General features: G+C 37.7%; 1 protein-coding gene across 4 annotated transcripts in view; it reads left to right on the top strand.

The window, feature by feature from the left end:
* The window catches only part of acss3 (acyl-CoA synthetase short chain family member 3), a 118,034-nt gene that overhangs the window by 79,728 nt on the left and 16,206 nt on the right, over positions 1–22,100 (top strand). For all 4 annotated transcript variants that reach the window (XM_024288227.2, XM_024288235.2, XM_024288218.2 and 1 more), the window contains one exon: positions 7,950–8,053. In XM_024288227.2, the coding sequence (XP_024143995.1) occupies positions 7,950–8,053 (104 nt within the window). The remainder of the gene's footprint in view (positions 1–7,949; positions 8,054–22,100) is intronic.

The raw sequence follows: 22,100 nt of genomic DNA, 5'->3' as shown, positions 1-22,100 counted from the left end.
TATATATACAGTGTATATATATATGTATATACAGGAAAGTTATACATATCTACAATGTGTATATATATATATATATATATATATATATATATCAAAAATGTTTATATTTTTAACTATCATTCTTGTATGTTATAGTGGCCCCTCGCTATCGTGGTTCACCTTTTGGTGTTTCGCAGATTTTTTTTAATGAATTTGACCTGCGTTTTTCTAACAGTACAGTGTTCTGCGTCCTGATTGGCTGAAGACTTTGTCAACAATCTTCTCCGTGCTGTCTCCTGTACAGATTGTGTTCAGTTTGACAAACTCACATAAACTTTGATCACGATCAGATCTTTGTTTCCATTCTAAGATATTAGAATTATTTTTCTACAAAGGCTTAAACTTTGAGTTTAAACCAAAGTGGGAAAATGTTTGTCTGAGAACAGTCTTTAACGTGAGTAGAGAGGAAATATTTAAAAAACAAAATTGACTAATTCACAGACTTCATCTATCGTGGGTTATGTTAATCCTGCAATAAACGAGGGAGCACTGTGTTGGAAATCTAATCGACCTTTTCAGTTTCAAAACAATTTTCTAGTAAATGTATTCATTTTCTGCACCACCACCTCCTGTTTACAAAATAAGCCATGCTGCTGTGTGGAAAAGAAAATGTTTTTCCTGTTTCTGCTGTGTTGGGAAAAAATAGGTTTTAGAAATCAATGAATGCTAAAAAGCTGTAAATAAAGCAATTTTTGAACGTTTTTATTCTTGGACACTTTAAATTAGTTGATTTTTAGTATCATTCTTGGAAGATGAATTTCAGTACAAGGTATAGAAAATATGGAAAACCCACAAATTTCAAATTTAAAGCTTTTGGATAAAATAATCGTTTTCTTCTCCATTTGTCTTGATTAGATTTAGTTTTATTTAAACCCTTTATTTAAACGGCTTCTTAAGCTCAATTCATAACAGATTTTTTTGTGAATTGTTGTGTTTTAGCTTTTGTTTTGGGGGTTTCTTTGACTCTAAAAATACTTTTTTTTCCCCTAAAAAAGCTGATTGCCGTCTGCTCCCATAGTTACATGTTCTTCTTCGGGAAGATGGGCTTTAAAGTATTTTGAAAATGGAAGAAGAGCCAGGCTTGTGACAATCCGCAGTTCTTGTCCGTTATTTACTAAATCTTTAGTGTTTAAATTTGTGCGGACAAGAGATTTTATTCTGTAAATTTGAAAGTTATTTAAAAATAAAAACATTAGAATTTGAACAATTAAGTGTTGGGTCTCAAATATTATGCATGATAAAATCATAAGCCATAAATACCAATAAAATATTAACAATTTAGGTTTTTACTTTTATTTTGCCATTTTTGGCTAATTTACCACTGAAATAGTAAAAAGGAAAACAGGAAGAAAATTGATTTCTTCAAATTTTGAAAATGAAAAGATAATCTTAAGTTAAAACTCTAAAAGATCTCAATCAGAATTCAGGTTTTGTAGCTTATAAACCTGAGTATAATCTGTTCTATGTCATAAAGATAAGTGCTAAAACTGTGAGATAATCTATGAGATCTGTGGATCCTGATTTTCACAGAACACGGCGTATCAACGGTGAAACATCTCACGACTGTTAGTCTGTCCAGTCGCTCGCTAGTTTCTGACCATCTGCTGAGTCGCAGCTCCAAACTTCAGTCCGTCTCCATCAAGATAGTTGGCAAGCAACAGCAGAGCCGTTTGGCACCATTCAGTCAAATCTGGCAGTTTTTTTTTGGTTTTCTTCTCAAATGAATGTTTTCTGTAAGTTAAATACAAGCGTTTTTACGGATTTATTTGTGTCCCAGACATGCTGCAATGGTAATTGTGTTTGAAGGAATCAAATATGAGCGGTTTGTCGTTTCTACTGATCAGCAGTATGAGAATGCCTCCTAGCCCACAATCATAAAGCAATTCTGTCTGCCGCTGACCTCTGACCTCAGTAAATCATTCAGCGACTCTGCCATTCGCTGAATACTCGCTTGTTTGCAACACAGAACGCACAGCGACTTTCTAAACTTTGCTCCTGCAGATGGAGGGAATTTTTCTGCATGTTTTAACCAAAAAGCTTGTTTTCTCAGTTTGTCCCCCTAGTGTGAGGCGTTCGCTTTAAACGAGAGCTGTGACCTTGAAGGAAGCAGATTACTGGATTTCCCTTCAGGTCAATACAAACCTTCACAGTTATCACAGGAAGGATGCTCTCAAAGGGTAGTTTATTCGTTTGGTGTTTTTACTTTTGGATGTAATCTATTCTTCTTAGCATTAGCCAAGGAAAGTTTATTTGTATCAAGTCAATTCAAAGTTTTTTACACTACAAAAACATTTTAAAACATGCAAAAGAAATATTAAAGGGATGGTCGTTGAAATAAAAATGTAAAGGGAGTTAAAAAGAAATTAACTTAACTTTTAAATAATAAAAGTAATCAAATGCTGCTAAGAAAAGGTAGGTTTTTAACCTGGATTTAGAAAGACATGATTAAAGATTTAAAGTCTAGGATTATAATAGAACAAAAAGAGCTCAAATCAGAACCTGTAACAACTTCAATGTATTTTTTTTTACTTAAATTTGGCTTTCAGCATTGTTAAAATGCCAAATCTGCATCATTTCTAGGTGAAATTTGTCACTAATTTGCCCAGGTCTCCCTTGAAAAAGAGATGGAATCTCAATGGGATTTCCTGGTAAAATAAAAGCTAGATAAAAATAAATAAATAAATATTTTGCCACTTTTGCCCATCGATTTCAAGCCCTTGCAGCCCTCTGAAGGTAGTTCTCCTGTGCTTAAAAAGTAGAGCTTAACGTTATAGTTTTTGCTTTATTAGTTTTTGTAAGTTTTACTTCCTAAAGAAGAAAGTAAAACTGCCGTGATCCAATTTTAGCGCTGAGTGGAACTCCTTAACACACTTTTTACGTGATTATATACTATTGTTTTGCTCAGCTGGCCTATTTTGAGAGATAAGATCTATTTTTAGCTCCTTTTTGTCCTTTTGATCCCAATGATGTGTTCAAGTTCGAGTAATAAAACATTATCGTCATTGGTGTCAAGTTTAGCACTTGGAATAGAAACAAAATCCTTATCTGAGGCAATAAAGACGTTATAAAGAAGACTTTATGGCTACTTAAAAAAAAATCTTAGGAATAAATATGACTTAATCTGTTTTTCAAAGTAAAAGCCCAGTAAATATGAACGTTTAACAAAGACTATTTATGAATTCATTATGTTCTGATGATGAAAAGTTGGATGGTTTATAAAAAAATAATTTTTTCTCACAGGAAAAATACTTAAATTTAATGCATTCCGGACTACATTTCCCAATCTGGTGAGCATTGATGCTCACTGGTTCATCCCAGAGACTTCTGGGAATTTTCTAGGCCCCTGGATTTTAAAATTGTAGATTTGGACACACCAAACAAATGGGAAATCCTCTCTTTAGTGCGGTAAGTAGTGAAGGAATTCGGACAAACCTATTTTGAATTCATTATTATGTTTTAAATGTACAGCCAGGAGAAACATCAAGTATACTTTTCCTTTGGTTCTGTCATCCATACTCTACATTTGTAAAATTTAACTGTGTGCTGTTTTTTATGAAAAATCCATCTAAATTTTGTGTTAAAAGCATTGACTGTATACAGAACTGAACTCAGTGAACCCCCCCGGTGTGTCAAACAGGAAGTTCCAGCTGAAGCCAAAATCCTATTGACTTCTGTAGAGAAATAAACAGCTATTACTGAATCTGTAACTGTTCTTGCTGTATTTGTTTATTTTTTTAACAAGTCTTTGATAATTCTCATTTTTCATGGAAGTTGTAAACTATTCAGTCAGATGCCTCAATAAAAGTAGGTGGAGCCTACGAAGCGTTTGACAGATTCATTGTAGCCCGCTTTCAAGTCTTATGGGTGTGGACTCCCAACAAGCTCACAGCTGATTGGATCGCATAGTTACCATGGAAACAATGACTCAGACCAATTTGGACCAATCACTATTTTGGCGCCAAAATGGGGACTGAAGGGACTTTATTTGGTTGGAGCCAGAAGTAAACCATTTTCTATGGGTGACATCACTCTCACTTGGTCCAGTTCTCTGAAACTACCATCAAATATCCCAAAATGCCATTGTGCTGCAACCTAAATGCAAGTTTTTCAGCAAATTCGGCAAGTGGCCTTTGTAATCGAGAGGCGGCAGTCGCATTTTTACATGCACACATGCGATGGCCGTGGAGGTTTTAAGAAAAAGTAAAAAAATAAAAATAAAAATTGACATCAGCCAGTGGCCGCCCGGGAACATTTGGAGGTTGTGTGGTGGCAGGAAGGCAGCAGCGTAATAACTGATTAATAGGACGATCTCAAAGGTCTTAAAGGTCGTCAGACTGCCACCCTCCAGCCACCCCCCTGCAACCGTGCTGCCGCCTCACTGCCACCATCCAGTTGTTAGACATCAATCTGGTGATCCCGACCACCGTGGGTCTAAATGGGGAGGCGGCATTGATGCTGCACAAAAGTCATTGTGGCGTTTGCCTATAGACGAGATGATGCCAAGAAGAATGCGTAGAAGAAAGAACATTGTGCTTTCTTGGGAGACACGTAGGCGATATGTAGCGGCCCAGCTGTCGCCCGATTTTGCAATGACCTCATTCCCGCCTGAATGACGGCCATTGTCACATTCATGACCGCTCCAGAGATATTCAAAAAAATCTTGGAGATTCTGCCGATTCCTTCCCATCGCTTGGTGGCAGTTTTATTTGGGATTGTAGTATAATACAGTTAATGGTTAGAAGCCAAAGCTTGTCAAGAGAAACTGTATAGAGCATTTCAAACTCTTAATTGAATTGATTTTACACTTTAAAAATGAGAACATCAAACATAACTCCATTCAATAGTGAGTTCAGAGGGTTTTTGGACACAGCTCACCTGCTCTCCGTTCAGTTTATTGTCAAAGTTGTTTCTCTGGATGCTCTAATAGCTCCTTTTAGTGAGATTGAGTCATATTAGTGTTTGTTGGTGAGTGTAAAATCCTAGCGATATAGTTTGGTTGCAAAGCTGTCTACAGAGACTGCATGTTGAGTCTCACTCATAAACTAGCCGCAGGAACTGTACAGCTTAATGCTTTTAGCTTCACAATAAAAGCTGGCGTCTTCAGCTTGATTCACTCGTGTTCCACTGGGTCTGTCATGCTGATAAGTAGCCCCATTATTGGTCCAATCGAAAAACCTTGTTTTTATTTCAAAAAGTATATTTTTCTCTTTTATTATCAGTGCTTTTAGTAAAGGTCAAAAATCCCCTTTAACTTTTCTTTATTCTCTGTCACAATATGAACTATGTTTTACTTTTATCCTCATTATTTTATTTAATTTTCCTTTGCAAGTAACCGACTTTAAAACAAAAAAAAGATTTTCTTTAGTCTTTTTTTATCCTTGAGGCAGCATATTGACTCTAACTCGTACTGACTTTTTGCACAGGCTATCAGTTTGGTAAGCAGCCAAAACATTTGTCCTCTCAATTGAGTTGCTGGAATTCAAGCATTTCCTTTGAACTCGGCAGACAAGAACTGAGGAGAATCTTAGATCTCCTTGAATGACTGGAAGTGTGGCAGGCATTGACGTTCATTCGTATTGTATTGAGTTCTGGAAACATTCATTTGTCTAATCTGACTTGTTTCATTAAAGCTGAAGTCCTATCAGTTGTTACACACCAGTGTGTGTTTAAAATGTGTTCTCTGCATTTGACTTGTGTCCAGTGGAAGCGGTGGGCTAAAGTCATGGCCACAATCAGGAAATAGTCATTATTATCTAAAGTCTTTGTCACGACTCTTATAGATAGGAGCTGTCTGCAGGTGAAAAACCTTTACAGAGCCTGCACTCCCTTTAACATTTAGCCACTCCTCTCTATAACCCTCCACAGGAACCAGCAACGAAAAAAACTTACAGCACCTATTAGGGTCAACCCAATGAGATACATAGGCTAGAGTTGCTATGCTATCTTGTTACAAATGAAAAAATGGACGCCATATTGGATATGTCAAGATGCCTGTTTACTGTTTGGCTACAATTTAACTAACAGAGCTGGAAAAACAAGAATGTGAGTTTCACAAGTAAATTATTACTGTCGGCTAATAAAGGAGAACTTATAGAAAACATCAGTAGGAAGATCTGAGTTTACTCTCTAAAGTGAACGTTTAGGCTAATCTTGTAGGTCAGGGATGTAAAACTCAATCACAAAGGGGCCCAAAATCCAAAACACACCTTTGATCGAATCAAATAGGATAAACATTTATTAAACACTCTAAAACTAAATTTTTAAAACTTTAAAACCGTAACATTTTATCATAATTATGAACTAGATATATAGCATTACCTGTGATAATGTTAGTGTGAATGCTGTAAGCTGAATTTGGCTGCTGAAGATGCTAAAATTGATAGCTTAAAACACTGAAGCTGATACCCAGTTAAAATAGCAGCTAAAATATTAGCTAAATGCCAAATTAGCCTAAAAACTAAAAAAAAAGAAAACTTAGGTTAGCCAAAACAGCTAGCATGTAGCTGAAAAAATAACAGAACTTCAAAATACCCTAAAAAACAGAAAAATGCCTAAATTAGCCAAAACGGCTAGCGTGTAATTATTAGCTTAACTCCAAAACAGCCTAAAAAACTGAAAAAGAAAGGCCTAAATTAGCCAAAAACACCAAGCATGTAGCTGAAATATTAGCTAAACTCCAAAACAGCCTAAAAAACTAACAAAAACAAAAAATCATAAGTTAGCCAAAACAGCTAGCATTTAAATATTAGCTAAACCTTAAAATAGCCTCAAAAATTGTAGTAAATGCCAAATACTCCAAAAAGCTAGCAGAATGCCAATTTTTAAAACGTTAAAACCATAACTCTTTAGCATATCTATGAATAATAAAAAGGCAGGAATATTATTCCAGAACATATCAACCTTGAATTATTTTTTTAATATTTTACTCTCCATAAAAATATATTTGGTCAAAATTACACAAGTTATTAATAAGCACAAGATAACATCGGGCCATTAATAACAATTAAATAAAATGATCTGGAGGGCCGAATAGAATTAAAATGTGTTCATAAGCTTGACGCCCCCAGACTCGTGAGGGAGGAGCTACCGCCTAATGTTTTTAGCCTGATCGCTACATGGAGCTGTATGTGTGTGAGGCAGCTTTAAGGCAGAAAAAAATAGTCAGAAAATTAGTTGATAGTTTTTTTGTTGATTTGTGTAAATGAGTGTTCCTTAAAATTTGTCTTTTCATCTGCAAACAATGTAGTGAGACCAAGAAACAATTTAAAAAGACTTTTAAATATGTAAAATACAGGGTTTTGGACTGGTGAACAGACGTTTTTCTATGACATTTATGGCATTTTCGCCTTTTGTGAGAGTGGAGGTGATTATATTCAAAGGTATACCTTCACTCCCCTGAGAAGTCTGACCATATCCTAGAGGCAGGCCCATTGTCAAGGCAGCAGACAGATATTTTAGGTGAAAAATGGTTCACATTGTGGATTAAAAAAAAAAAAATCTAAAGGATGCTTCAGTTAAAGCTGGAGGTGCTAAGGGCAAATTGGATGTGGTTCAAAACTTTTCCCTTCAGAACTCACTCAGGTATTGAAGACTTTTCTTGCTGAAGTTCACACAATTTCTTCGGGTTTTTGCTAAAATGTCCAAAAAAGTTTCTAAAAAGCCACAAAAAAAGGAAAGAACAGTTGGTTTGAATGAATTCAGAGTTGCTCTCATAGAGATCAAGATAATCTATCAAACCTCAGATATTTGCATACATGAGTACTGTAGATCATCTTTGAGTATCTCCAACAATCAGAAAGTTAGTTGGAGATACTTTATGTAGTCGACTCCATGAAATGAAAGATTCTTCCAGATAAAGATGCTTCAAATCGGATTAAACTGTGACTGAGACGTGCTCTGTTTCATTGCAGGCTGCAGTCGTTGTTTCTAGCAGGAGAGCGGTGCGACGTGGAGACTCTGGAGTGGGCAAAGAAGAGCTTTGGGGTTCCTGTCCTGGATCACTGGTGGCAGACTGGTAGGTAGAGGAACCAGTTATTAAACTAATCTTACATGTTTGCCACGAGAAAAAACAAAATTGTAAATTGTAAATATGAACACTTCTCTTCAAAGGTTCACTTAGAAATGTTCCTATTTTTGAAAGAAAAGCACCCTTTTTTCAATGAAGATGACTCAAAATTAATCAGAAATACATGAAAAATTGATGATTCTAGCTGCAGATGTCTGGTTTTTGGTGCATTATCCACATAGGTGACTAGAGGCCCATTTACAGCAATTATCACTCCAGTGTTCTAATGGTACAATCTGATTGTGTCAGAGGGCTAACAGGTGATTAGAGATCCCCTGTGAGAACAGTTTTGCTGGTTAGAGAAGCTATTAAACTGACCTTCCTTTCAATATCTGGAGCATCACATTTGTGGGGTCAATTAACCCTTGTGCTATCTGAGATGTATTGACAGTGGGGTCATCTGGACCCCACAACTTTTTTTTTTCCCCAATGATTTTTGATATTCACTGGTGTCCATGGCAGACATGAAATCTTATTAAATGTCGCATACCGGAGCAAAGTCACCTTTTTTCTGCGATTCAAGTTGATCGCGTCAATGATTAAAAAGTATCTCCAGTCGTTCAAATGTAAACACTGGAGCTGAAGCTGGGATGTAAATGTGTCCATAGTTTAACGAATCTGAACACTTTGGCTTTTTTGCCCCATTTTATTCTCATCTTGAACACTAAACTGTTTATTCACATTATTAATTTTATTTTTAGTAACATTACAATTCTGAAATCTTGTTGATTTTTTGCTTCCGCCTCGCGATGTGTGGGCGCCATCTTGTCTGCAACCAGGTCCATCTCCATTTTTTTGACACAGACAGCCTGAAAAAAAGAAAAAAAAAAGGGCAGTTGTGGCTTTAGTTAGATTTTTACTTAAGCTTCTCAAAACCTCAAGACACTGAGCTAAAAAAATGTTTGGGTTTCTGAAGTTTATAGATTTTAAATTAAATTTAAATAAGTTGATTATCACTTGAGAGGAATCTAAAACTACAGTGTCGGTGTTTGCTCAAGCTTAAAGTACAACTAAAGTCTTTTTACTTCCGACCATTTAAATTCTTAATTCACAAAGATGGTTATATAAGAATCTTGACTGGATCTTTAATTGAGTTTACATGTAGAGTCCCTTCTGAGAACCATCAAATGTCTCTAAGAAAGAGCAAAGAACACAGAAATGTCATGAAATTTAACATTTCTTTTCCAGAATATGAACATGTAATTCACGAATGAATCCAAACTCATACTGTAGTCTTAATTATATAGATTCTTCCTTCCAACACGACTGAAATGATTTGTGGGTAATCAGGCGGAATGAATTTCTTCTGCTTAAAAATTCCATTATCACATCCAATATTTCAGGTCCGGGGTTACACTGTTGCACATTAAACGAATGTCATCTTAACAGAGGGTGAGTCATGAAAATCATTTTAATTGCTTGGCCTTTCAAAGCACAGTAACTCACTTTGGTGGGTTGAATTCGAGAGGGGGAGAGGGTACTTCTCCTTCTCTGTGTGGCAGTTGACTTGTTATGGATGCTGGCGGCCGGGGGATTTGATCGTTTAATTGTAATTCTAGGGTTGCGGCCCCTCCGACGCCTTTTTCTTTTCTCGGACCCCCTTTCCAATTGATTCTTAAGTGAAAGTATTTTGATTTGTAATGGAGTCTGGTTGGTGTGCCATCATGCTAATGTCATGCCCTCTCCACTACCTCCCTCGGTTTGATTGGTTCTGAACCATGAAAATGTGTCCTCTCGTGCAACGCTTCGTCTTTTTTTATTTTATTTTTTTCTAGCAGCCTGCAGAGGTGAAGGATCAATGCTGTGTGAGATATCTGTGTTAAATATGAAATCAATAATCTTGTTGGGTTGCTGTAAACCCATCGACCTCCAACGTTTGTTCAGTCATTGTAGCTGAGATGTGAGAGCAGATTAGCCCACTCGGATGATTCAGGATCAATCGGGTCGTATTCGGCTCAATTCTACGATATCACGGAAAGGAGGTTTATTTAATTGGTCTCTTGAGCTTCTGTTGATGGAGTCCTGACCTCTTGATAGAGATAGACGAGATACAAAGACCAAACTCCAGTGAGGAGCCTTGTGGGACATATTAAAAATATTATTACATATTAAAAATTAGGTAAAGGTTGCCTTGTGAGTTGGGTACCATTTAGATTGCATCCAGTGCCAAACTGGTACTTTTGAAGTACTCCCCGGGAGACACCCTTTAGAGGTCGCCAGCCTGTCACAGAGCCCATGGAGCTGGAACGATCGCACCTGCAACGCTAGCTAGCCGCCTGGTGGACAGCGTGGCGGGCTAGCGCGCTCTGCTCCCTGGATTGCTGGTCTCTGGACGGTAGTCCTTGCTAGCTTTGCTGGAGTCTGGGAAGCAGAGCTCGCTATGCTAGCTCTCTGGGAGCTGGTTGTGGCGATTGGCTGCAGAAAAGCGGGAGACAGAGAGCCACAGTGGGTGGCGTTGTAGCAGGCGCAATCGCTCTACCTCCACGGGCTCATGAAGTTTGTTTTATTTTCATCAAGACAATAATAACGGGTTAATAGTCAAGCAGAGCCACAGACGGACAGAAGTAACGTTTAAACGCCCATCAGGAGTGAAGTACACCGGACCGGGAGAGACTCTGAATGATCTGGTGAACCCAGACATGGCGACATGCTCGCCGGCGTCGCTGTAGAGCTCTCCAAAACATATAAACTCAAGCTACTCACTCAACATCATCCATGTTTTCTATGATTCTATGTTGCTCTGCGACTGAGGCATCAAGGCGTAAATAAAAAAAAAAGGCGGCAGACGTGAATTTGACCTGCGAATCACTTCCAGTGTGAACGCACCATTTTATCAGGTCAGTGAAATCAAACCTTTTGCTGTGAAGTTGAGCCAAACTTTCTCTCACTTTGTTTTTGACAGTTTGACTGAAGCTCCGCCCACTCTCATGGCCCCACCTAATGTCATATAAGCCCGCCCACAATCACTGGAAAGGTTAAATGATTTGGTAGAATTATACAGCAAAACTCAAAAGGATAAAAGTGATCAACAAATACCAGTAGTACCATAGATGTCGATTGCTTTGGTCACCATCACTATTTCCGAGTTATTTTGATTTAATTCTGGAGATGTTCTTTCTGATAAAGAAGTAACAGCAGAATCAGAACTTCAGTGAAAACATGACGAATTGAGGATTTGAGATATGTAGGCGTTAGGGGAAAAATTGGAGATCATTTGGTAAGAAAGTGTTAGGAAAATATTTAACGGAATAATACCTGAAAGATGTAGGAAAAAACGCTTTGATGGTGATGGGATGCCTCCTCATTTCAGACGTCTTGGACACAAAGCTGGGAATGCTTTGGGCTTTTGAGGGGGAGGAATAGTGAATATTTTATCAAAAGAATGTTTAAGTTTAGCTTAAAGTCGTAAAAATGATGTCTAATCCTTTTCTTTGTGCTGTTTTCAGTGTTGGAGAAACATTTTAATTTCCCTGGAGACGCGTTTTGATCCCGGTGGCTTGTTTTCTCTTCATAAAATAAAATCCTGTCACCCTCTCCGCCTTTTAGACACCAGGTGGTTTATTAAACCGGAGAAAAAAACTCGTTTTGATTTCTCTCTCGACGTGGCAGACCCACCGGGTTCCGCATCCCCTGCTAACCTCTTCAACTGGCAGCAGGAAGCCGGAGCTGCAGCCCAAAATATGTCTGTTCTGGTGGAATGGATCCGCTCCCGTCTCACCTGCTTTCTCTTTACGTCTGAGAAGCTGCTTGACTTCAAATAGTCGTGGAAAGCTGCTGCTGTGCTGCCAGAAACATACATTTTTAAACAGGCATCAGTTCTGTTTTTTTAGAAATGGTTTTATAGGTTTGAGGAGGAGAAACCGTAAAAATAGCTTCTCAGTTTTCTATTTTGTAGAGTTCAAGCACAGCTCTTGGTGCTTGAACTGTTATTTGGGTGGTCTTGTCTTCATGATAACTTTGAAGTCTGCATTTTATTAAATTGTCTTTCAAATGTTTGTATTCTGTGAGACTATAAAGCCACAAATTACAGAATAAATTTGGGGGAAAATGAGAATTTGTATTCTAAATTTGGGATGATTTTTGTCATGAAAATGAGTAAAACCATAATCATCATTAGATTTGACTATTTTACTGGTTTTATAAATGCAGTTTTTTGGTCAGTTTTAATGGTCAATAATGTTGTATGTAAACTTTTTCATTCTGCTTCAGCTTTTGTCGTCGTGTTCCAGCTTTTTGTCATTAAGCTTCAGCTTTTGTTGTCAGGTTGTAGCTTTTGTCGCTGTGGTTCAGCTTTTGTCGTCATGTTGTATCTTTTTGTCATTAAGCTTCACCTTTTGTCATCGTGCTTTAGCTTTTGTCGTTGTACTTCAGTTTTTGTTGTCATGCTTCAGCTTTTGTCATCGTGCTTCAGCTTTTGTTGTCATGCTTCAGCTTTTGTCATTGTGCTTCAGCTTGTTGTTGTGCTTCAGCTTTTTTCTTCAAGTTGTGGCTGTCTTTGTCGTGTTCCAGCTTTTGTCATCGTGCTTCAGCTTTTGTTGTCATGCTTCACCTTTTGTCATCGTGCTTCAGCTCTTGTTGTCATGCTTCATCTTTTGTCATCGTGCTTCAGCTTTTGTTGTCACGCTTCACCTTTTGTCATCGTGCTTCAGCTTTTGTTGTCATGCTTCACCTTTTGTCATCGTGCTTCAGCTCTTGTTGTCATGCTTCAACTTTTGTCATCGTGCTTCAGCTTTTTTTGTCACGCTTCACCTTTTGTCATCGTGCTTCAGCTCTTGTTGTCATGCTTCATCTTTTGTCATCGTGCTTCAGCTTTTGTTGTCACGCTTCACCTTTTGTCATTGTGCTTCAGCTTTTGTTGTCATGCTTCAACTTTTGTCATTCTGCTTTAGCTTTCGTCGTTGTGCTTCCGCTTTTGTTGTCATGCTTCAGCTTTTGTCGTCGCGCTTCAGCGTTTGTCGTCATGTTGTGTCTTTTACATTTATATGTCGGTCACCGTACCAGTTAATAAACAGTTATTAAATGAGGAATGAAACTTTATAAATCATAAACATAAAGTTAAGAAGTCATTGAAACTCAATAATTTTAGTTTATTAATGATTTGTTAACTAGCTGTAACGGATAATCATTATAGTGTTGTTACCAATTCTTCAAATTAAATATGATGAAAATTCCAGCAAAAAGGATGAATATTATTTCAGATGTTGCTTTAACCTTTTTATTCCTTTTTTTATCGTTAAATCGCGTATAAAACATTGTAACCATGTCGATGTTGGTGTGTTTTTCTTAAGCTTAGGGCCTTTAAATGTTTTATTTCACCAAAGGAGATTAAAACCAAAGTTAAATTAAACATTTTCAGCTGAAGCACCACCTTTTTGTTGGCTTTTATAAACAAACACTTATTTTTTCTGTCTTTAAACCCCAAACTACACTCTGCATTCTAACTTAAAGCTACTACAGTATTAGGAAAGATTTATTTCCAGGGTATTTTGTGCAAAAATATCTATGCTTCAACAGTTTATTTTAAAGAGGATTTAATCGCTGACTAAAAAAAAAAAAAAAAACGGTTTCAGATAAATGCAGCCATTGTGAATACTGTGATCCTCCAAAGGTGTTATTCTACAGCCTTTTCAAGTATCAGACGAACAGCTTGTTACTGGATAGAGTTGCACTCAGGAGAAAACGCTCTTGGCGTTTGCAGAATGACCTCGTGTTCTGATGCGTGCTGAACTCAACACAAACCTATATAGGAGTCTTGTCCCTCGTCTCCCAACTCCAGCCGGAGAGACGAACACCGCCTCATTGGAAATCAGTTTAAAGACTCAATTTGTCTTCACTGTGCAACACAGCCGAGCCCTGAAGCTCCCCCCGTGTGCAGACGGGAATCTCTACTGAATATGGAGAATGCAAAATTTCCTTCAACAGCTGCTGATTCCTGCATAAAACTCTGCTCATGCAGAAACATTGAAATGAACTCTTAAAAGATACATTATTTTGTTGCACTTGAGTGTTATTAGTTGTTAAAATGAGTTTTTTGACCCTTTGATACTGGAGTTTTAGCTCCAGGCTTGACATTTTTCAAATAACCGAAGCTCTTTGACCATTTATGCAATTCTTGTATATCAGACTGGAAAAGTCAGTCCTGAACCTTGTGTTTGGTCTGTATTCAGAATGCCTGACAACTGAACATTTCCGTTTTGACCTAAAGCTTGTAAGATCTCTTCACTCATTGGCCAGGAATTATGAGGGCGGAGCAAAGCAATGAGAGAATTCCGGGAGTCTTTGTAATCCCTGTCGGTATAGTTCACGTTATCAGAATATCCATTTCGCTGATCAGTTTTGAACGACTGAGTCAACGTCTGGAACATTTTTTATTGCTACTTGCGTACGGTGGAGGCAGTGAGGAAACGTAGGCTAAGAAAGTACGCTGATAAGTGTTTATGACATATGGATTGTCAGGAAAACAGTGTGATAACGTTTTTTTTTTTAATTAAAACAAAATTGTCATGGGGGACTTAAAATTTTCATTTGAGCACATTTAGGTGTTATTTAATCTAATTTAGAATTGTTTTTTTGTTTGCAAGTTTTACATTTGCAGCAGTTTAGCTCTTCACCTATAGAAACGACTTTTAGCAATAATATTTCAATATATTTTGCAGAAAAAAAGTTATTTATGTAGTTTTATGTGAGTTTCACTTTGAAATAGCATATCTTTTCATTAATTCTTCAAATATTTATCACAAAATATTCAACACCACTTACGAGGCGGTTTTGTTTCTTAGACAGAGTTTTGTCTTCTCATGGTGTAACTTTTCACCCCAGCAGCTCCTCGGCTGCTGCAGAAAATAAGAAAGCCTGAAGGTTTGGTTCATTTATCCGTCTCTCCCGGAGGCTCCGTCTGCCTGGCAGTGAATCTCTGCTGACGAGGGAGAAGGTCTCGTAGAAGAGCTGGCTCCCTTTAGATTTGTGTGAGACCCTGACTGGAGAAATGAAAGGAGGTTAGCTTACCCAAAACAGCCAGTTTGTTTCAGTGGCGCCATAGAGGTGGTCACATGACACGCTGGAGGGAGAAGGTCACAACCTCAAATGTGGCGTTTTTCTTTCAGTTTTCCTTCACTTGGAACAAAAATACAGTTTTTGGCCTCTTAATCTTTGCTGGAATTATTTAATTGTACCAACAAGCTCGCAGAGCTGACTGTGATTAATTTGAGCGAGTCAGCATCACGTTTAGCTCGGTTGTTCTCGCTGATGATGATTACTTTCTTACACTCAGAATTGATGCTTGTTTTTCCCTCCGTGCCGCGGCCCCAATCATTTTCCCTCTCCCCCGTCACCTCCGGTGCTGATTCACTCTCGTTCATCAAAGAACAAAACAGACAAATTGCTCTTTTTAACCACCCTTTGATATTCCCTCCTTTACTTTTATCCTTTTGTTTGTGTGGCGCTTAAAAGATGGATGGAAACTCACTCACGTGCAACTGAGACAATTTATTCAGTTATGAAGCTCCGTAATAATCTGAGCTCTATTTTAAGACCCAAATGCCACTAGTAGGAGGGCTGACAGCGCCGAGGATGAAAGATGCTGATGTCACGGCTGTTGCCTAGCAACAGATGTGTGTTTCCAGCTGGCAGATTTTGGTTGCTCCACCAGTGAAGAGGTGAAAGAAGAACCTGAGGTGATGTTTCAGGTGTGAAGTCTTTATTTTGCTGTTTTTCATCCCCTCAGACGGTGATTGCCTTTGAGGCTTCGAGTCGTCTAGGAAAAGTTAACCTGACCCGCTAAAAGCAGCCATCTTCTATCGCAAATTGTAACATTTCTGGATTTGGCAGGACTGGCCTTCGTGCAATCTTCTCCTCTGAGAGGGTTTGCCAAGAGAAACTTCACACGTCTGTGAAACGGCTCTCTTCACAAAAATGGGCTTTTAAGCTTCAAGTATTCACTTACGGAAAACACAGACAAGGTTGCACAATGACCGGGGTCGCAGTGTTTCCCTCTAGACTTGAAGTAGTTTGACTCTGCAGCCGTTTAAGATGGACTAGGAGAGGAGATGGAGGTACTTGATGATGGAATTTTCTTCAACAGTCCTTAGACCATTTTCTTATTATGATACAGGTGAAAGGAGTGGAGGTGTGGACCCGAGTCACACGACTTAGACTCGCGTCAGACTTGAGTCATGAATTTTACTGCTTTAAGCTGGACTCAGACTTTAAGAGGAGTAACTAATGACTGGACTCTGACTTTAGCATCAGTAACTCGTGACTTGACTCTGACTTTCACATCGGTAACTCGTGACTTGACTCTGACTTTAACAGTTGTAACTCGGAACTGGCTCAGACTTTAATCTCAAGTAACTCATGACTTAACGCACACTTTAACATTGATAAACCGCGGCTTGACTCGGACTTTAACGTTAGTAATTTGTGACTCGACTCGGACTTTAACACCAGTAAGTCGTGACTCGACTCATACTTTAACAGCAGTAACTCATGACTTGACTAGGACTTTATTCTCAGTAACTTGTGACTTCACTCGGACTTTAACATCAGTAAATAGTAACTTAACTCGGACTTTAACAGCAGCAACTTGTGACTTGACTCTGACTTTAAGAGCAGTAACTCGTGACTTGACTAGAACTTTAACAGCTGTAACTTGTGGCTGGCATGGACTTTTACAGCGGTAATTTGTGACTTAAATCGGACTTTAATACCAGTAACTCATGACATAACTCTGACTTTAACATGAGTAACTCGTGACTTGACTTGAACTTTAACATCAGTAACTCGTGACTTGACTTGAACTTTAACATCAGTAACTCAAGAATTCAATTGAATTTTTAACAGCAGTAACCCGTGACTTGACTCTGACTTTAACAGCAGTGACTCGTGACTTGACTCTAACTTTAAAAGCAACAACTTGTGACTTGACTCTGACTTTAACAGCTCTAACTCGTGGCTGGCTCTGACTTTTACAGCGGTAATTTGTGACTTGAGTCGAACTTTAACAGTAACTCATGTCGTAACTCAGACTCTAACACGAGTAACTCGTGACTTGAGTTGAACTTTAACATCAGTATCTTAAGAATTGAATCGACCTTTTAACAGCAGCAGTAACTCGTGACTTGACTCTGACATTTACATCAATAACTCATGACTGGACTGGGACTTTAGCAACAGTAACTCGTAAGTTAACACATACTTTAACATCGGTAACTTGTGACTTGATTCTGACTTTAACAACAGTAACTCTTGACTTGATTCACACATCTACATCAACAACTTGTGACTTGACTGGGACTTTAGCAACAGTAACTTGTAGGTTAACACAGATTTTAACATCGGTAACTCGTGACTTTGGAGTTTACCCCTCTGACTCGGTTTGACTTGCTATTTTCTCTAATATCTAAAGACTAGTAAATCTGTTGACAGAGACGTGCTGCGAGCTCTCTGTCTGTGTGTGATGTCGACACAACATCCTGTCAAATTAGGTCTGATCTAACTTGTGTTTGATCCGTCAACCAATCAAATTTCAATGAGACGGCCAATGTAGACAACCTGTCAATCAAAGCACCAGTTACCGTTTGCTAATATCATTACGTTCCAGTTTAAAAGTTCATGTAGATGAAAGGATTTATTCACAGAGACTTCATACGACTCTTGAAGTTACACAAAGAGCAATAAGTTTTTAGTTTTAGGAAAGCTGATGCTAACTTATGAGCTAAGTGGCTGCTAGCTGCAGTTAAATGAAACTGTGACCTCTGTTAGCATTGCTCTGTGTGGGCGTGCAGGCAGCATGCTCATCGTAATCCCAGCATGCACTGAGGTGATTTTGACTGGATCTGAACCACATCTGTGGAATGAGCTGGAACATTTGAACTACTATGGTCTTTATTTGCAGCTTCAGATTTCTAATGTGGGAGTTACATTTGGCAATCTCTCCAGCAGAGTTTTCTGTATCTTTGACTTTTAAGGCAAAACGTTTGTGGATTTCATTGGAAAGTTAAGGATTACATTTGTATGCACAAACAGTTTGAGAGCCGATAGGAGAGGCTTCTGGGTAATGGAATGAGGTTCGACTCAAAGTTAGATGAGCGCATTTGTGGGAAAATTCTCATCTCTGTTGCTCCTCTGTTTTCTGCAGATGACAGGAATAACCTTCCGCAGCTGCTAGAACACATTTACTGCCGAATCCTCTTGTTGTTTTCATCGTCTTTAAAGACCCACCCAAAAGAAAATTGTGTTTTAAACATGTTCTATGTTATATATAAAAGAATTTCAGATTCAAACTGCTTTTCTGAGTATTTCTATATTCAAATCGTGTTAGATCAGGAGTAGATTAAAAACCAGCGGTTTGAAAAAGCTCAGGCTGGTGTTGCAGTAATTGTAATGGGCGGGGCTTAAGTCTCCTTGCTCTGCTACAATTCTAAAGTATCCACTTGCAGACAAATAGATCCATTAGCGTCTTCCTTTTCCTCGTCTAAATTTTTTGTTAGCTAATGTTAGCCTGGCCTTGTGAGTAGGGCTGCCACGATTAGTCGACGAATCGACGACTAATCGTCTATTAAAATAGTCGCCGACTCATTTAATAGTTGATTAGTTGTTGCTTTATATTATAGGGAGTTAATGTAATGAAATGGAAAGTTATAATTGCATTATGCTAGCTATTTTGGATAACTTTGGATTCTTTCAATTTTTTTAGGCTATTTTCTAGTTTAGCTAATGTTTCAGCTACATGCTAGCTGTTTTAGCTAACTTAGGCTTTTTTCTGTTTTTTTGTATTTTGTAGTTCAACTAATGTTTCAGCTACATGCTAGCTGTTTTAGCTAACTTAGGCTTTTTTCAGTTTTTTAGACTATTTTGAAGGTTAGCTAATATTTTAGCTACATGCTAGCTGTTTTGGCTAATTTAGGCTTTTTTTCAGTTTTGTTTGGCTAATTTTGGTAATTTTTTTACCTAGCTATTAGCTTCAGCATCTTCAGCGGCCAAATTCAGCTTACAGCATTCACACTAGCATTTTCCCAGGTAATGCTATATATCTAGTTTTACTTAGTTTACATCCAGTTTTCCCATGACCCCGATTCGTCAACTAATCGGAAAAAATAATCGGTGATTAGTCAACTATTAAAATAATCATTTCTAGCAGCACTACTTGTGAGATGCTGTAAACTAGCAGGAGAGAGTCTAAACCAGAAGTGGGTAAACAACGGCCCAGGGGCCATATGTGGCCCCTTAAACTGCATAATCTGGCCCACCAAATGGGAATAAACGATTTTGATTATCCATATAAATGTTTTATTCTCCCTGTAGTTCAGATTGCCCTCTACAAATAAGTTTACCATAGTTATTCTGTATTAGTGTAGTGTTTAAAGTTTTTTTGTAATTGATTCATGTGTGATTTCCAAGTCAAACAGTCTTTTTTTCCAATCACTCCAACACCACATGAACGCAGCATTTCCCTGAAATTGATGGAATTGGCACTAAAATGAGAACAAACACGACCGTTTTGAAATAAAAACTCCAAAATGTTCTGTTTTTAAAGTAATTTTCAGTCAACATTTCTTTAATGTTTTTGTCCAGATCTCGTGTTATTTCTTTCTTTTTATGAGGTGAATGACCAAACGCACCACAAATCTGCTCCTGGTCCGGCCCTTCTGTCAAACTTTAGAAACCTTTGTGGCCCACGAGGACGAAAGTCAACTTCAATGGCAACAACCCAGAGAGGAATTTGTAATGAACTCCCACAGCTCTGCAGAAAATGTGTCTTAAAAAATGGACAGTTTTTAAAAATTGTGTCTAAAAACAGCATAATCATAATTAAAAGACCACTGGGAACGACTTTAATAGAAAACAAAAGTAGTTGGAGTGGGATGTTGACTTAAAATCGACATTTTCAGACACTAATTGCAGTTAGAAAAAGTGCTGCTAAACTCAATGGTTACTATTTTTAATGATTCCCTCTATTGTTTTTTTTTCATAAGACTGTATTGTGCAATTTAAATATTAAGACAGTTTATCCAAAATAGAATTCCTGCAAGAATTTTTAAAGCTTAGTTGCTTCAGCAACCAATTAAACTGAGGAATCCAGCGACATATTTCTAATTTTAACATTAAAAGTTGTTGTCCTGTTTTGTTTTTCTAAGAGAAACTAGTTTCTGTTTTGACAAAAGAATGAAACGTTGGTTTTTCCAACCATGATTTCTGGAATTTTTTGATAATTTTGCTGTAATATATTTTTCGGAAAAGCTTTTTGGTACATCAGCTTAAACAAAAAAACATAAATCTAAATAAGCTTTCAGTTTCAGTTTTCCATGTGGAAAGACTATGAACTCTCATTTAATAACATTTGCCTTTAAAGTCATGATAATTTCTTATTTTCGACAATTCTCTAATTTATTTGATAACATTTTTTTAGCAGAAAAAAGCTTCAAAGTAGAAAATCAACTCTGCTTTGTAGCAAATAAATATGAACTTTGTGGTATTTCTTTGCCTTTTCCAGAGTTTGCTTTGTTTGTTACCTATAATTTTGTTTGCTCCAGATCTGGTTGAAGATTTTTTTATGTGTCATATCTGCTGTTTTTTTTCACATATTCGTGAATAAGTAAATTTAAATCAAGGCAGATTTTTTTATTTGTATTTTAACCAGGTCATATTTCAGCCTCTATTTAAGAATTGTAAACAGTTTTCATCTTCATATTTAAAAAGGAAATATCATCTATACATGCAAACGTTTTTTATAGTGATAAATTCAAACACATCTGATGCAAGAAATCGACTTAAAAAAGTAAATTAATAGATTTTTCTTCAAATATTACCCAAATAATCACTTTTATAGAGAAGTTTAAATTTTTATTCCTAATTTGTTGATTCAGAAAATAAAGATACTTTAATTAGGAGAGTTGATAGAAACATTCTCAGCTCTGAACACTTTAGAAATCCTGTTTTTATGGTTCCCTCTTTCCTCCTGCGTCGGGTGAAATTACACTGTTGCAGCTTCATTTTCCCTCTCTTTGAAAATTCCCCCCTTTCAGACGCCGTCTGCTCTGATGTAATCATTTCATCAATATTTCCAATTATGCAGAAATATAGCACAGGACTTTTTCAGACGATGATATCCTTGAGTTTCTCCTTCTTTTTGTGCCGACGTCAGCCCTGACGGCAACATCAGCTCCTCAGCCGCCCTTCAGTCAACATTACCTGCCTGTCAGCTCAGCTCTGCAGACGGAGTGGAAAAAACAGGGTCATGCTGAGCGCCGCGAGGGCTGAGATTTCATCGATTTTCGGAAAAAGTGTCAGGCTTGAGGATTTGTGAGGAGAAAAGGCGGTCGAGATCAAAACTTTTATGAACTTCGGCTTTTTTTCATGCAGACTTCGGCTCTTCCCGGTTGCGTTTTCTACTCCTCCGTGTTTGTCATCCCACTATCCCTCCTTTCCTCAACCCATTCATCACTTTCACAACACATCTCGCTGGACAAACTCATGCTCAACAGGCCAGAGGAAGATTGATTTGCTTGTGTACCGAAGGAAAGAGACTGTGAAGGAGGCGGGGGGGTGTAATTGAAAAGGCAAAGGTTGGAAATGGAAGAGACTGAGATGCGTTCACTGTACACAAGTAAAAGAGACAAAGTGACACAGCTTGACTAATTAGCAAATTATATGTGTGTTCTTGACTGCAGCTCGCTTATATTATCCCAGATTTTGAGTCGCCAATTATCAAGACAGTAGGAGAGCAGATGTGGAAAGAGAATTTGATTAGAATATCATTCTCTAGAAATAGTTTTCACTGCTGTTGAGGAAATAAATATATATGTTAACACATCCAAAGGAAATAACTTGAAGGTCTCTTCATGATGTATTTGGGATGTCGGTGAGTGAATTATTTGCTCTGAATAGATGTCAGGAGTCTAACTAATGGTGTTCAGTAGGTATATTAGGGCTGGGTATCGGTTATAATATCCAGAAACAATTCGATTCGATTCACAAGAACCTCAATTGATTCGATTCT

Source organism: Oryzias melastigma, linkage group LG23 (assembly GCF_002922805.2).
Source record: "Oryzias melastigma strain HK-1 linkage group LG23, ASM292280v2, whole genome shotgun sequence".
In the NCBI taxonomy this organism is placed as follows: Eukaryota; Metazoa; Chordata; class Actinopteri; order Beloniformes; family Adrianichthyidae; genus Oryzias; species Oryzias melastigma.
This window is presented reverse-complemented; position numbering and strand designations above follow the sequence as displayed.